Source organism: Gouania willdenowi, chromosome 15 (genome assembly GCF_900634775.1).
Source record: "Gouania willdenowi chromosome 15, fGouWil2.1, whole genome shotgun sequence".
Classification (NCBI taxonomy): domain Eukaryota; kingdom Metazoa; phylum Chordata; class Actinopteri; order Blenniiformes; family Gobiesocidae; genus Gouania; species Gouania willdenowi.
The window spans coordinates 682,407-697,406 of NC_041058.1; the positions used below are offsets into that span (position 1 = coordinate 682,407).

General features: G+C 40.9%; 1 protein-coding gene across 3 annotated transcripts in view; it reads left to right on the forward strand.

Moving 5' to 3' along the window:
* hectd2 (HECT domain containing 2) overlaps positions 1-15,000 on the forward strand; it is a 25,381-nt gene that overhangs the window by 6,463 nt on the left and 3,918 nt on the right. For 2 of the 3 annotated variants that reach the window (XM_028468510.1, XM_028468512.1), the window contains 18 exons: positions 2,127-2,265; positions 2,482-2,584; positions 2,659-2,748; positions 3,110-3,174; positions 3,250-3,295; positions 3,923-4,032; positions 4,124-4,272; positions 4,960-5,083; positions 5,176-5,272; positions 5,355-5,462; positions 6,248-6,380; positions 6,861-6,949; positions 7,190-7,254; positions 7,340-7,433; positions 10,884-10,958; positions 12,398-12,485; positions 13,690-13,796; positions 14,628-14,743. In XM_028468510.1, coding sequence (XP_028324311.1) covers positions 2,127-2,265; positions 2,482-2,584; positions 2,659-2,748; positions 3,110-3,174; positions 3,250-3,295; positions 3,923-4,032; positions 4,124-4,272; positions 4,960-5,083; positions 5,176-5,272; positions 5,355-5,462; positions 6,248-6,380; positions 6,861-6,949; positions 7,190-7,254; positions 7,340-7,433; positions 10,884-10,958; positions 12,398-12,485; positions 13,690-13,796; positions 14,628-14,743 — 1,798 coding nt within the window. Of the gene's footprint in view, positions 1-2,126; positions 2,266-2,481; positions 2,585-2,658; positions 2,749-3,109; positions 3,175-3,249; positions 3,296-3,922; positions 4,033-4,123; positions 4,273-4,959; positions 5,084-5,175; positions 5,273-5,354; positions 5,463-6,247; positions 6,381-6,860; positions 6,950-7,189; positions 7,255-7,339; positions 7,434-10,883; positions 10,959-12,397; positions 12,486-13,689; positions 13,797-14,266; positions 14,577-14,627; positions 14,744-15,000 lie in introns of those variants that run through there. The other variant, XM_028468511.1, reaches the window with a different exon arrangement.

Sequence of the window (15,000 nt, forward strand, 5' to 3'; positions counted from 1 at the left end):
AGAGACGAGCATTTATTCGTTCATTTATTTATTTGTAATCAAAACAAATGAAAACATTTATTTTAAATGGAAAAAATTGTAAAAGATTTAAAAGTATAAAAAAAACAACGAATAGATTGTTAAGCTTTGGCTATTTATTTAATAACACTTTGTTATTATATATTTTATTGATCCCAGTGGTTAATTACACTTTTACAAAATGTTTTTATTTTAATTAAACTAAATGTGTTTATTTAGTACATTAATTTATTTATTCCTCTATTTTAATTCATTATTTTTCAATGATTAATCAGATTTTTGTCTCGTAATGAATAAACAATTAATCTTTTTCTGCAGAAAAAAATCTATTTATTTATATAAAATAATGATTTTCCTTTTTTGTTATGTATTTTAATTATTTTTGTATAATTGAATATTTAATGATCTTTCCTGGTGTTAATTAGGGCTGATGCGTCTCTGTTATCTCCTCTGAGCACAGGGCGTCTCTGTTACCATGGTGACGATGGACAAACGAGTGTTTGAGTTGCATAGTAACGGCTGCTGTCAGCGATTACAGTGTGTGTGTGTGTGTGTGTGTGTGTGTGTGTGTGTGTGTGTGTGTTTGTTCTCGTTTTGTGTCTTGTTTAAGTTATTTTGTCTATTTATGTTGTTTGTGTGTTTCTTGCAATCAATTTGTGCATTTTTGTCATTTTAAGTGATGTTTGTTTTGTGTCAATGTGTATTTTTATTGTCATCATAAATATTCATTAACTTGTTTTCTGTGTTTTTGTCTTATTGAAGTTGTTTATTAACGCTTTTTTATGCTCCTCTCTCTTGATCGTATTCTCCGGTCCAGGTTCATGACACGCCCACCGTATGTAAATCAACTAAAAGCGTGTAGTCTGTGAATGAAGGCGTGGCCATGATGTCATTATTTTGGGGCTGTCTAGAAATCACAGAACATTTTACCAACGCTTGTAAATGTCACTGAAATTTGTGAAAATGATAAACGTTCACTTTTAATTTGAAATGCCTTCGTTGATAAACAATGTGTGAGGTTGATTGTGTTATTGATCAAATCAATAATATAATCCAGTGTGAGGATTGGACACATTTTTCTGTTTGAGTCACAGTTAAAATCTCTTTTTCCCTCATATTAACGACAGATTAATGATTGTTTGTGTGAAAAGCCTGATTTTATTAATTACTTACAGTCCTGCATTCAGAAATGATTGATGATGATGATGAAGATCATCATCAATACGGTACCTGCTCTAAAGCGTGATGATGCACTGCAGATGAAATAATCCCACAGAGCGTCCTGAGAAACAGAAACATTCGTTTCCATAAGACACAGTTTTAAATATAAAAAGTTTAAAGTTTTATGGAGGGCACACGGTGGCTTAGTGGTTAGCACGTCCGCCCCACAGCAAGAAGGTCCTGGGTTCAAGCCCTGGGGTGGACTTGGGTCCTTTCTGTGTGGAGTTTGCATGTTCTCCCCGTGCTGCGTGGGTTTCCTCCCACAATCCAAAAACATGACTAAGGTTGACTGGAGTCTCTAAATGGCCCATAGGAGTGAATGGTTGTCTGTGTCTGTGTTGCCCTGTGATGGACTGGCGCCCTGTCCAGGGTGTACCCCCACCCAGCGCCCTATGAGAGCCGGAGATTGGCACCGGCAGACCCCCGCGACCCTGATAAACGGGAATAAGTGGGTATGAAGATGGATGGATGGAAGTTTTATGGAGCTAATGTGGGCGGGTCTGAACTGAAGCTGAGCCTCATTTAAATATATGTGAGAACAGTTTCTGAAGAACGTAAGAGGAAAGAACTTAAGCAGAATACGCGTAAGGCCAGATTTGAATGGGAACACCCACATTTCAGAGAGGCTCCGCCCAGAGTGCGTAACTAGGATGAAGGCGTGCAGTGACTGACTTAACAACATGGGGAGAATAGGGTGTAGCCAGAAACAGCTGTGTGACCTTTCTGACTTACGCCCATGGGAGAAAAAAGCCCTGAGTCATTGTGTGTTTTTATTTGTTGTGCTGACCTCAGATTTGTCTGATTTAAAGTGTTGGATTGTTTGTGTTAAATGCTGAGAAAAGTAAAGGTTAAAAGCTTTATTTTGAAGTGGTACTTCCTCCCTGCAGGGGGCGAGCTTCCTCCAATCAGCTGTGGCGTTCGTCAGAAGCAGCGTGTGTCCATCGATACGTTGCCTCCAGAGGTCAGAGCTCCGTTTCCCTCTGAGCCCATCATTCCTCTGAGGACCAAAACCAGCAGGGAGTTCCTGTGAGAAACACACACACACACACACACACACACACACACAGTGGGTGAATCGCTTCTAAATTCATGCGCACCAGTCTATCAAATGCCTAAACACATGTACTGACTGTGTGTGTGTGTGTGTGTGTGTGTGTGTGTGTGTGTGTGTGTGTGTGTGTGTGTGTGTGTGTGTGTGTGTGTGTGTGTGTGTGTGTGTGTGTGTGTGTGTGTGTGTGTCAGAGAGGACATGGAGCGTGCCATCCAATCATCTGACTGGAGGGAGGTCAGGGACTTTTATCTGACCACCTTTGACTCGTTTATAGAAATCAACGCCGCCTTCAAGGTCAGTTTTCTTAGCCCCGCCCCCACAGGTCGGCGCCCCCTTCCTCAGACTCACTTCCTGTCCCTGGTTTGCAGCGAGAGGCCAACACATCCTTTAACACTACGGAGGACTCGGGGGTTAACGCCAAGTTCCTCAACGTTGTTTATGACGCGCTGCTCAACACGGTGAGTCGGCCACGCCCCCAAGAACAGAGCCACGCCCCTATTAATTAGCATGTGTGTTGAATGCTGAGAAAACACATTAAATGTGATGTGATGTGTCTTCTTCTTCATCTTTGTTAGTTTTGAACACATTTAAACACTGACCAATCACAGACTGCGTAAGTCACATGATGTCGGCCATCTTAACATTTGGTAACAGTTCACTGAGAAATACTGCTCCAGGACTAATTAATGACTCATTCATTCATCATGTGATCAAACTTAAAACCCTGCCTTTAGTAACTAAAGTAACCACAGTAACTAAATACATAATGAAAGTCATTAAAATAACTAGTTAAGTGTGTCATTAATGTTGCGTTTGCAGCCTCAGGACATTCAGAAGTCTGTGCTGAAAGGAATCATCAACAGTCTGCTGAGGGAGTGGAAAGGGTGAGGACATGCCACTCTACATAGCATAGCTCTATATATAACATGTCTACACTCTATATGTCTACACTTTCTCAGGCCGCGCACTAAGGACGACCTGCGAGCATACTTCATTCTGGTTCAGGTGAGACACTAATCTACATCTATAGATCTATAACCATCCTTTGTTACAGACGTATAAATAATAGATCTGTTCCTAAATGTCTATGAACACGCAGCTGTTTCACTGAAAGATGAAAATGTTCTTTTCAAACGCTGTCGTTTCCTTTTTTCTCTTCTTTCATCATCGTCTGTTAGCTTCTATGTTTCTACATCTGTGGTTTTCTCTCTTTGATCCCATTCCTCCCTCTGCTTCCTGTTTAGGTTTAGGAAACACACACACACACACAGGGTGAGGTCATGTTTCTGCTCCACTGACCAATCACAGCTCACTTCTCTGATCTCTTTAAACTTAGTTTCAGGTTTTGTAGAAAAACCACCAGTGAGATCATTTTAATCGTCACTCTTTAGTTTTTCCTCTGAAAATCTATCCAACAGGAACCAAACCAGTGATTATCTACTGATGGACTTATAGGGAATAGATCTGTTCATGACTTCATCTACAAACTAGAACCTCCTCCACACAACATGTTGTTTATCTTTCCAAGTGAGGGAGCTTAGCATATGTTTGGTTAGCTTAGCATGTAGCAGTGGTGGCTGAGTGGGGTCATAGGGAACAGGGGCGTGGCTCTAACCACTGTGTTCTCTATAGAACCCTCAGTATTCCAGCACCAGTACGTTTGTGATCTTTGCTCACCTGCTGAGGCAGATCTCTGCTCTGTGTGAGGCCGATCATCACTTCCTGGTTCACTGGCTCAAGAAGTGAGTGTTTCCTGCTGTGGCCCCATGTGGGACTCCATCCCTGACCCTGACCTCTGACCCCTGTGTGTGTGTGTGTGTGTGTGTGTGTTAGGCTGTCCCCGCGGCGCTTCAGGACCCTGGTAGAGCGCCTCCTACAGTTCATTTCCACGCGGCTGTTCCCAGCAGAGCCTGATGACCTCCCCCCGCTGTCCAAGTGCTCCTGGTGGATCCCCTCAGCCACTAAGGTCCTCAGCCTGTTCAGTGAGTGAACATAATGCTGTGCTATATAACGCTATATATGGTAGTGTGATTTATAACCCTCTATTGTTTCTATGTCTAATTAAATGTGTGTCTCTGTAGCTAAAATATGATGAAGCTAGCAGGCTAATCTGTCACTTAGCTGTAGCATGTTAGCATTACCCAGAGATACTAGTTTACAGCAGCGTTAGAGGAGCAGCTGTTAGTCTGGTTACTAACTATTATGACTCTTTCAAGCAAAATTGCTGCAAAAGTTTCACAAATGTCAGCGTTAATGTATCTCATTTTAAAGAATAGAACCAAACCTCAATGGAATCAAATTCACTACAGGTACAGTTTAAAACCATAGCCATGTACATTATTGGTTGTTGTTGCGCCCCCTGGTGGCATTTATACATGTGACAACAGTATATGTAGCAAAAGTCAGCAATATTTCTGTTGAGGTTTATTAGTTTTCATTTGCATCTAATTTTTTATTTGTTCGTTCGAAATAATATAAATAAAATAAATATATTCTATATTTTTTGTTTATTTTTATATATAATGAATATGTAATAGCAATTTTCCAATAATTTATGTAATTTTAAGGAAGAAATACTACATATCGTTATCAGGATATAAATCTACCTATATCATGATATAAAGGTTTAACATCACATTAATGATTCTGCTGTGTCATGATATTCTAAGATGCAGCCAACAGCGTGTCATCTCCTCCCATAATGCCGTTCACCGACTTCTACAACATCACCCTGGAGCACATGGACTTCATGGAGGAGTACCGGACCTGGCAGAACTACGGCAACTCCAGCAGGTCAAAAAATCACCAACGTCTCTCACGTACAGGAAGGAAAGAGGCTGAGTGTGTGTGTGTGTGTGTGTGTGTGTGTGTGTGTGTGTTTACAGGTTCTCCTTCTGCCAGTTTCCCTTCATCCTGTCGGCGGTGGTGAAGAAAGCCATTATTCAAAAAGACTCGGAGCAGCAGATGATCAGCCAGGCCAGGGTGAGACAGGAAGGGGTGGAGTCAGGGGGGCGGGGCACACCACCTCTGTGACTGTGTGTGTGTGTGTGTGTGTGTGTCACAGCTGAGCCTGGTCACTAAGGTCTGTCGCAGGCAGAGGGTGGACATGAACCTGCTGTTCCTAAACATCAAAGTGAGACGAGCTCAGCTGCTCAGTGACTCATTGGACGAGGTCGGTAGCTCCTCCTCCTCACTGTTGTTATGTTTTTATTTTGATTCTAGTGTCATTACACCACCACAATCATTTTTTTGTTATCAATTTTTGCACTGTCCCATATATTGGTGGTGCCCACCTTAGCACCATGCGTCATTACCGTGGAGAGCTCCAGGTAAACAATATCAATAAATGTCATGACCCACTGTTGAGGAGACAGTGAGTGAGGGGCTTCCACCTTGTGGTGACCATCTTTTTGGCAGCTGTAAGTCCCGCCAAAAGGACTCTTTGTTTCGCCCTGTTCCGAGAAAAGTCATTCAGAAGAAGGACCAGGGGAGAGCAGGGAACCAGGCACGGCAAGAGGACAGACAGATTTCCAGCCACCATCTCCCAAAACAACCCCTGGGAACTCCCAGACCATGTGGAAGTAGATCCCCACAACGCCATCATGGCACAAAGTACAGGTCGGATCTGACGTACACTTCATGGAAATAGTCTACGTGATGTCAAATTGGCCTCGTATCTTGTAATGTGTCCTTAATCTCCGCCAACAACTCTGCTTTCATCTCCGCTAGCTTATCAGTTAGCCCCGCGGTGAATGTGCTAATGTTTGCCGCCTCTTCTCGCTCGTGACTCTTTTTAGTCGACTTAGACATGGTTATTTCTGGACAAATGAACTTAATATAGCTCAGAATCAGAAGTGACCACACAAAAGCGGCGTTAGTGAGTGGAGAGAAGTCATAAAGTCTAGGGAACACGAGCAACAACAATCATATGTTTGACATGTGACACTTCGTTCACAGCTGACGAGGAAACGCTGTGATCTGAAGAAGAAGCTGCGTGTGACCTTTGTCGGGGAGGCGGGGCTTGACATGGGCGGTCTGACCAAGGAGTGGTTCCTGCTGCTGGTGCGGCAAATATTTCATACAGACTACGGTGAGGGCACACAGATATCAGGACGATCTAACGCACAGCCACATAGCTTAGCACATAGCTTAGCATGTAGCACATAGCTGTTTATCTTTCCAAGTGAGGGAGCATGTAGTAACCAGTCCTTCTTGTTTTGGTTAGCTTAGCATGTAGTAACCAGTCCTTCTTGTTTTGGTTAGCTTAGCATGCAACATCCAGTCTAACACGCTTTGTTTAGCTTAGCATGTAGCATCCAGTCTCACCTTTTTGGGTAACTCAACACGTAGCAACCAGTCCCACATGTTTGGGATGCACAGCCACTGGGACGACTGACAGCTGCTAATGCTAATGCTAATGCTGACTGTGTCTTTCTTGAGTCGACCAGTTTACACTGACTCAGAGTTCCCAGAGTGGGAGCGCTGGTGTGTGCTGTTCTTTCCATCCTCACTGCAGAGGAGCCAAACACACACACACACACTAACCGTGTGTGTGTGTGTGTGTGTTCAGGTATGTTCACCTACATGAAGGACTCTCACTGCCACTGGTTCAGCAGCTGGAAATGTGACAACTACTCTGAGTTTACACTGGTGGGAACTGTATCCTCCACTCAGTATGTGTGTGTGTGTGTGTGTGTGTGTGTGTCTCAGTGTGTGTGTGTGTGTGTGTGTGTGTGTGTGTGTGTGTGTGTCTCTGTGTGTGTGTGTGTGTGTGTGTGTCTCTGTGTGTGTGTGTGTGTGTGTCTCTGTGTGTGTGTGTGTGTGTGTGTGTCTGCGTGTGTGTGTGTGTGTGTGTCTCTGTGTGTGTGTGTGTGTGTGTTCCTCCTTCACTCTCCTCAGCTCATGGGTCTGGCCGTCTATAACTGCATTGCTCTGGACATCCACTTCCCTCTCTACTGCTACAGGTAAAGGAACCAGTCACAACATAACACGATCACCAGTCCCACCGTAACACCAGCAGGTACTCTGTGATTGGTCTCTTCTGTGCAGGAAGCTCCTGGCTCCTCCCACTGTGCCATGTGACCAAAACACCTTGGTGGGAATGGCCACGCCCACTCTGGACGACCTGCAGCAGATCATGCCTGTAAGTGTGTGTAGCAGCGCTGGTGGTGATCGTTACTACGGTGGCTGAGAAGTGTAAAACACATTTACAAATTATTGCAAAACTTTTACAAATGCCACAACAAATCATTATTAAAAAAAAAAAAAAAAAAAAACAGACATATTTACAAAAGCACATTGTAATTGTAAAAGTGTTTCAATATTTGTTCATTTGTTTTGTGAAAGTGTTGTGGTTGTTAATGTGTTGTGTGAACGCACAATGGAAACGGAGAGGGGATTATTTTCAAAATAAAATATCAATCAATCAATCAATCTTTATTTGTATAGCGCCAAATCATAACCAATGGTATCTCAAGACACTTTACAGTAGAGCAGTCTTAAGGACGGACTCTTCATTTTATGGATACACACATATGCATATATACGTATATACACATACATATGTATCCCACACCCAACATGAATTCATCATGGCGGCAAGGAAAACCTTCTGTTAAGCAGCAGGAACCTTGTGTGGATCCCATTCCTATGATGAACAGCCATCCACGTTATGCTGTGTTGGGTGTGTGCAGAGGAAAGGGTGGAGACAGAGTTGTTGAGACTCTGTAACTCCACACTGAGGATCCCACGGACCTGCAAGACAAAAGCCAGAAGGAGAACAGGAGCAAACACACAAGGGAAGAAGCAGACATAGAGGGAGTGTTTGAGAGAGGAATGGGACCCTCTCCGGTCCCTCTCTAACCTAAATGACCTCTCTCTTAACGCCCTCTCCAACCTCTCTCCAACCGAGCATGCCAGACCCCCCCCCCCCCGGCAGTCTATGCCTATTGCATCTTAACTATGAGCTATGAGCTGGTTCCTAACTAAAAGCTAGAATACTCTGTATTCAAGGTGGATTGACGGTGACAGATGGAAAACACAGAGCTATATATATACATATATATACATATATATGTATTTAATTTATTTTAAAAATTGTTTGTTAAAAAGAGAGAGAGTTGTGTTCAAACAATGGTTTCTTTTTTTGCTTTTTAATGTAAGTTGTGGGAAAAGTGACTCAAATGTAACCCTTCCTGTACCTTGTTGTTCCCGCCACCAGAGGGCGCTACAGTCCGTTTGTTTTTCATTCTGAGTCTAAATATAAGTTTGTGGTTAAAGTCAAACTGTTTTTATTGTCTTTGTTTCTAATGAAAGTTAATGACTTTAGTCTGTTTTTATGTTGTTTTTCATACTATTTCTCTGCGCTGTGATTGGTTGTTTTTAGAGGAAAAAGGGTCAGACGGCTACACACACACACACACACACACTCTTTACACAGCTGTACGTGCTGAACTCACATCATGTTCAGGTCACACAGGGACACACAAACTCCTGGATGCTCCAAAGCTCCTCCCACTTTGAACTGGAAGATTCTCCATGTGCTCCTTGTCCTCCAGACCACACGTTTTAAATGTAGTGCAACTTTACCAATGTTTGGGTTCAACTGGTGACCATCTGTAAACTAGTGTTGGTGTTGGTGGGAGGGGCTGATGGTCTAGCTGTGGCTTCAATAGTAGCTCACCACCACCATGTATGGAGTTTATAAATAATGCATTATTATTATTATTATTATGTAATAATAATAATCCGTAACAAAGTGGATTGAAATAAATAAATAAATAGATTTTTGAAAAAAAAAATTTGAGTTTCAATTTGATTTTCTTTTAAAATGCACGTAAAAATGAGTACAGACATCAGATTTATTGTCAAAAGTGCAACTTTATTGCTGTGATTGTCCTCAAGAGTTAAAATGCATAAAACAATCTCAAAATCAAAAATAAATGAGGCTGTTATTCAACTATTTCTAGCTTTAATCAGGTTTAAGAAAAAATGCAACAACTTCACAGTAGCTTAAATTTTTTGATTAAGAAATCATATAACTACATATTTTATAACATTACAATTAAAAAATAATAAACTCTTTCCTTAGCATCTCATCATAGTGTGAATAAAACATTAAACATGGCACACATATAGCTACTCAAAGGTAAACAAAAAGGGGGCGGGCTCACATCGTGCTATGGTAACCTACAAGGACGGAACACGAAAAAGGGATAAAATAAATAAATAAATAAAATAAATGAATAAATAAATTTGCAAAAGAAAAATTGTTTTCATCTACAAATTTGATAAATCGATTTTTTGCCCAGCCCTACTTTATCACTTTGAGCTTTTTGGAGTTTTTATGTAGTTTTTGTGTGTGTGTGTTGTTTTTATTCAGTTGTTTTTTTTGGTGTATTTTGTTGTGTTTTGTGCATTTATTTTAGTTTTTTGTGTTTTTTCTCAATTTGTGTTGTTGGTCATTTTGTGTGTTCTTGTTTTGTGTAGTTTTTTTTTTTTTTTTGTTATTTAGGGCCTGTACTACAAAGCTAGATAATTATAGCCTGGATTTATCTCTGTTAGCTTCACCAAACATTATCCATCAGACAGAAGCTGTCCTATGAACCTAGATATCAACTCTCTAAGTTAACCAGGTGATTCCAGCCTGGATACGTGCGCGCTGTAGTGACAGAGGAGGAGATTACAGCGTCAGACCAATCACAATCACTGAGAAACTGGAGAACAATTTACGTCACTATTGAAGAATAATTCTATATAAAAATGAAGAATTAAAATCAATAATTCAGACCAAAAACAACATTGTTGCTGCAGTAAAAGCAGGAAGTAATTAATGCAGGCATTAATGAGTGTTAATGATTAAACTAGTGAGATTATAAACACAGAATAAACAGACACTCTGATCAATTTCACTTTCTCTTTTTCATTGTCTGTGTCTCTGATGTGTTTATACAGATCTACATCATTAGGTGGATTATATTTATATTTATATTATTTACAGGACTGAGGCTCTCAGCGTCACCACAGAATGCATTAATTAATTAATTAATTTCTGGGTCTGAAAGCGTCTGATGCACACAGGCTTTATCAGCTGATTTATTTTACTTATTTCACTTAATCAGTCTATCAGATATAAATCTATGTTTCCTATAGAATGTGTTGGTAAATAAAAGATAAAGATTTTCTTGTGTAAAACATGTGTTACACAAATGCTGATGTAATACACAGAAACATTTGACATTCAGGATGATCGCACACAGCAACCTGACCCCCCAACACACACACACACACACGCACACGCACACGCACACACACAAAGACACTGAGCAGAGCTATAAATGGCTCTGTGTTACATAACTGTAGCGTGTGTGTGTGCGTGTGTGTGTGTGTGTGTGACTCTGCAGAAACTAAACTGATCTGAGGAACGATCATTGATTAAATGTTTGACTCCAAACCTTTAAATCTAATGACCCGGTGTTCTGCTTCTGTTGGTCATTGTGTGTGTATGTTCAACGTGTGTTACTGTGGAGTCACCAGATAACATGGTCACCAGTTAAACCAGTGTGTGTGTGTGTGTGTGTGTGTGTGTGTGTAGGACTTGTCCCGTGGTCTGTCTGAGCTGCTGAGCTATGAGGGAAACGTGGAGGAGGATTTCTACATCAGCTTCCAGGTGATCACCGTTTAATCTGTGTGACCGTGATGTTTGTTACACTGCAGAGTCATCCTGCTTTCATTTAATCATGACATTTAAACTGAATTAAATATTAAAACATGTTAAATTCACAAGCCAAGTTTAACAAACTACCTAAAAAAATTTATTTAAATTTGAGCCACGTTTATTAAATGAATAGATGAATAAATGAAAATGAACAAAGTTAGAATCCTACGACATTACACAGAGCAAATCAATTATTTTATTCAATAGTTCATGTTTAACATGTAGAAAATGGACCAAAGAACTGAAGTTTGACGGGTTTTAGAGCTACTGCTGCTCCGCTTTAACTGGTAACCGTGTTATTTGGTGACTGACTTCAGACTGTAACTTTTAGGTTTAGTTTAAATTGACTTTCTTAATGTTGGTCACCAGATAACACAGGTAACAAATACACACAGCATTTTGTGTTGTTTCCTTGTCTCTTTGTATGTTGTGTGATTTTATTGTTTTGTGCAGAATTGTGTTAATTTTGCTGTTTTGTGTGTTTTTGAAGTCGTGTTGTGCCATAATTGATCATATGAAGTAAACATAACTATAAAAACTGTAACATTGGAGCTGGAACAGGCTTTAAAACACACACACACACACACACACACACACTTCACGTTCCTGAGAAAGAACATATGTGAACATTTCATCCCATTGCGACCATTTGCCAAAGATCTGACTGTTCACACACACACACACACACACACACACACACACACACACACACACACACACACACACACACACACACACACACACACACACACACACACACACACACACACACTCACACTCAGCTGTCAGGCGTGAGCGTCGTTCTGGTGCCATGTCGGTGGAGTTTTATTTGGTTCGTCTGACATCACAGGAGCTACACACACACACACACACACACACTTACACAAACAGAGTCAGTGTGTGTGTGTGTGTGTGCTCTCAGTGCTTCCTTATGTAACGTCTGTATGAATGCAGCAGAGAACAGGACACACTTTTATCCTCATTGACCTCCACTCACTGTCTGTTTCCAATTACAATTAGAATAACATCATAACTGTAAATAATTATCAATTACAAAATTACAATTATAATTGAGCGGAACCCCGCCTCTGGGTGTCCTCGTTAGGAGACAGAGACAAGCACAGACGAGAAGAGAAATGATCTCACCTGTAGGTGTATCACTTCAACTGGTCGTCATAATAACTGGTGACTCTTCAAACCTTTCACTAAGTGTTCACACACACACACACACACACACACACACACACACACACACACACACACACACACACTGCACAGCTTTCACTACAGTATCAGTCTCAAGATAACATGGATACCAGTGGGAGTGTAACATTTTCCTGCTCTCTCTCTGTGTGTGTGCGTGTGTGTGTGTGTGTGTGTGTGGGGTCCAGGTGTCTCAGGAGGAAATGGGTGTGGTCAAGTCTTACAACCTCAAACCTGGAGGAGACAAAATCCCGGTGACCAAACACAACAGGAAGGGTCAGTGTGTGTGTGTGTGTGTGTGTGTGTGTGTGTGTGTGTGTGTGTGTGTGTGTGTGTGTGTGTGTGTGTGTGTGTGTGTGTGTGTGTGTGTGTGTGTGTGTGTGTGTGTGTGTGTGTGTGTGCGTGCGCATGCGCGCGTGTGTGTGTGTTGGTGTGCGTGCGTGTGTGTGTGCGTGATCAACTGATCAACGAAAACTTTTCCCTGTGACTGAAACTAGACTCAACGTATCAATAAATCTGATCAATAACACCCTTGGTAACTTCTTGGTGTATTGGTTTATTTAGTCATCATTACAACTGGTGACTCTTTCTAATGCTGTTACTGTTTACATTAATGCGAAAAAGACATTCATTTTCTGTATTTTACAACATCTAGTCACAAAGTTACACGATCACCAGTCAAACTGCAACATCATAATAAAGGACAGCACTGGGAGGCTGGAGAGGCTGTTTTATCCAGGAACGCTTATTATTATTATTATTATAGTCATTTTAAAGATGGAAATCCTTGTTTTTATCACAAATAAAATGGTTCAAAGTGACCAAAAATGGTGGAAAAGGTGGTGAAATGGGATTTTAAAAAAACAGAAAATGATTTAAGGTTGTAAATTAGAGTGGATAAAAACAGACAGAAAAAGTGGCAAAATCTGTTCAAAGTGTCAATATTGGAACAATTAGTTTAAACTGGTAAATAATGGACATGACAAATGGTGAAAACAGGTTAAAAGTGTCAATAATGGGTCAACAAAAGTGGTGGAAAGGGTTTATAACTGCTGAACATGTCATTAAAATGTGATGTTGAATTGTCAGAAATGGGAGTAATGTAGCAAAAAAGGCATTAAAAGGAGAAAAATATGGCAAGAAAAAGTGATGAAATATGTTAAAATATGGTGACTTTAGTGTAGTTGTAGAAAAATGGAAAATAAGCAAAAATGTGCTGAGAGTTGTTAAAAACATTCATTGTTTCTTAAAGGCATCTGGTGACCCTCTCCCAGTGTCTCGTGACCCCAAATGGGGTCCTGACCCTAAGGTGGAGAACCCCTGGTGTAAAGGAAGCGTTCTTGTACTCAGAGGGTCATTGGTTCTCATCCCACCTGGTCTACCACTGTGGGAAGTTGATCAATGATGTTATACGTTAGTTTGTATCAACACGTGTGATGAATAAAATTGTAACCATGTTTTCTTGTGACCTTGTTCTCAGAGTTTGTTCAGCTCTACGTTGACTTCCTGCTCAATAAATCCATTTATAAACAGTTTGCTGCTTTCTACCACGGCTTCCACAGCGTGTGTGCGTCTGACGCCCTCATGGTGAGTGTGTGTGTGTGTGTGTGTGTGTGCGTGCGCGTGCTTGCATGCGTGTGTGTCGTCTCACATGAATACAGTACTAGTTGTTAAATGCTAAGCTAACCAAAACATGTGGGAGTGGTCACTACATGCTATGCTAACCAAAACATGTGGGAGTGGTCACTACATGCTATGCTAACCAAAACATGTGGGAGTGGTCACTACATGCTATGCTAACCAAAACATGTGGGAGTGGTCACTACATGCTATGCTAACCAAAACATGTGGGAGTGGTCACTACATGCTATGCTAACCAAAACATGTGGGAGTGGTCACTACATGCTAATATACTGGTTTTAATCATTGGTTGGAAAAATTGTTTCCATGAAGGACAAACGTTCCTGCTGACTGTAGTGACTCCCTCAGTCACGTCCTCACTGTACTGTGTGTGTGTGTGTGTGTGTGTGTGTGTGTGTGTGTGTGTGTGTGTGTAGGAGCTGAGCACACAGTGTGTTTTGGTAGATGATGTCACTGTGTTAGCGTCAGTTACATTCCTGCTTTAATAATCATCCTGCAAATGTTTCTGTGATAAAGTAACTAACTTTACTCACATATTCATGGACAGAGTGATAAACACTTAATTACCTAATTTTAAAATTATTAGTTGCTGCCAAAAGTAACTGTTAATAACTTGTGTTATTTTTATCAGCTACCTACTCATTTATTTAGTTACTTCCTTATTTAACTATTTATTCACTTATTAATTTACCTCGTTAAATATTTAGTCTAGTCACTACTTACTTAGTTACCAAAATGTGTGTGTGTGTGTGTGTGTGTGTGTGTGTGTGTGTGTAGTTGTTGCGTCCTGAGGAGGTGGAGATGTTGGTGTGTGGTAGTCCTGACCTGGACATGAATTCTCTTCAGAAAGTTGCTCAGTACGAAGGATTCACAAAGACTGACGTGACCGTACGGTAAGACTCCGCCTCTTCCTGTTTACAGCCCAGGAACCACACTTCCTGTTTCAGATGACCAAGTCTCTTTTATTTCCTGTTAAGGCATGATAGGAAGGTTAATGTTCCTCCTCACACACAGATTAAAGCTCTTAAAGGGACGGCGCTCACCATTGTTAACTTCACTAAAACCATTGAGAAGGACTTCCTGTTTTTATTGAAACCTCATTCATCCAATCAGGTTGATTTTAGCTCCTTTAGTTACTAAGTTACTTATT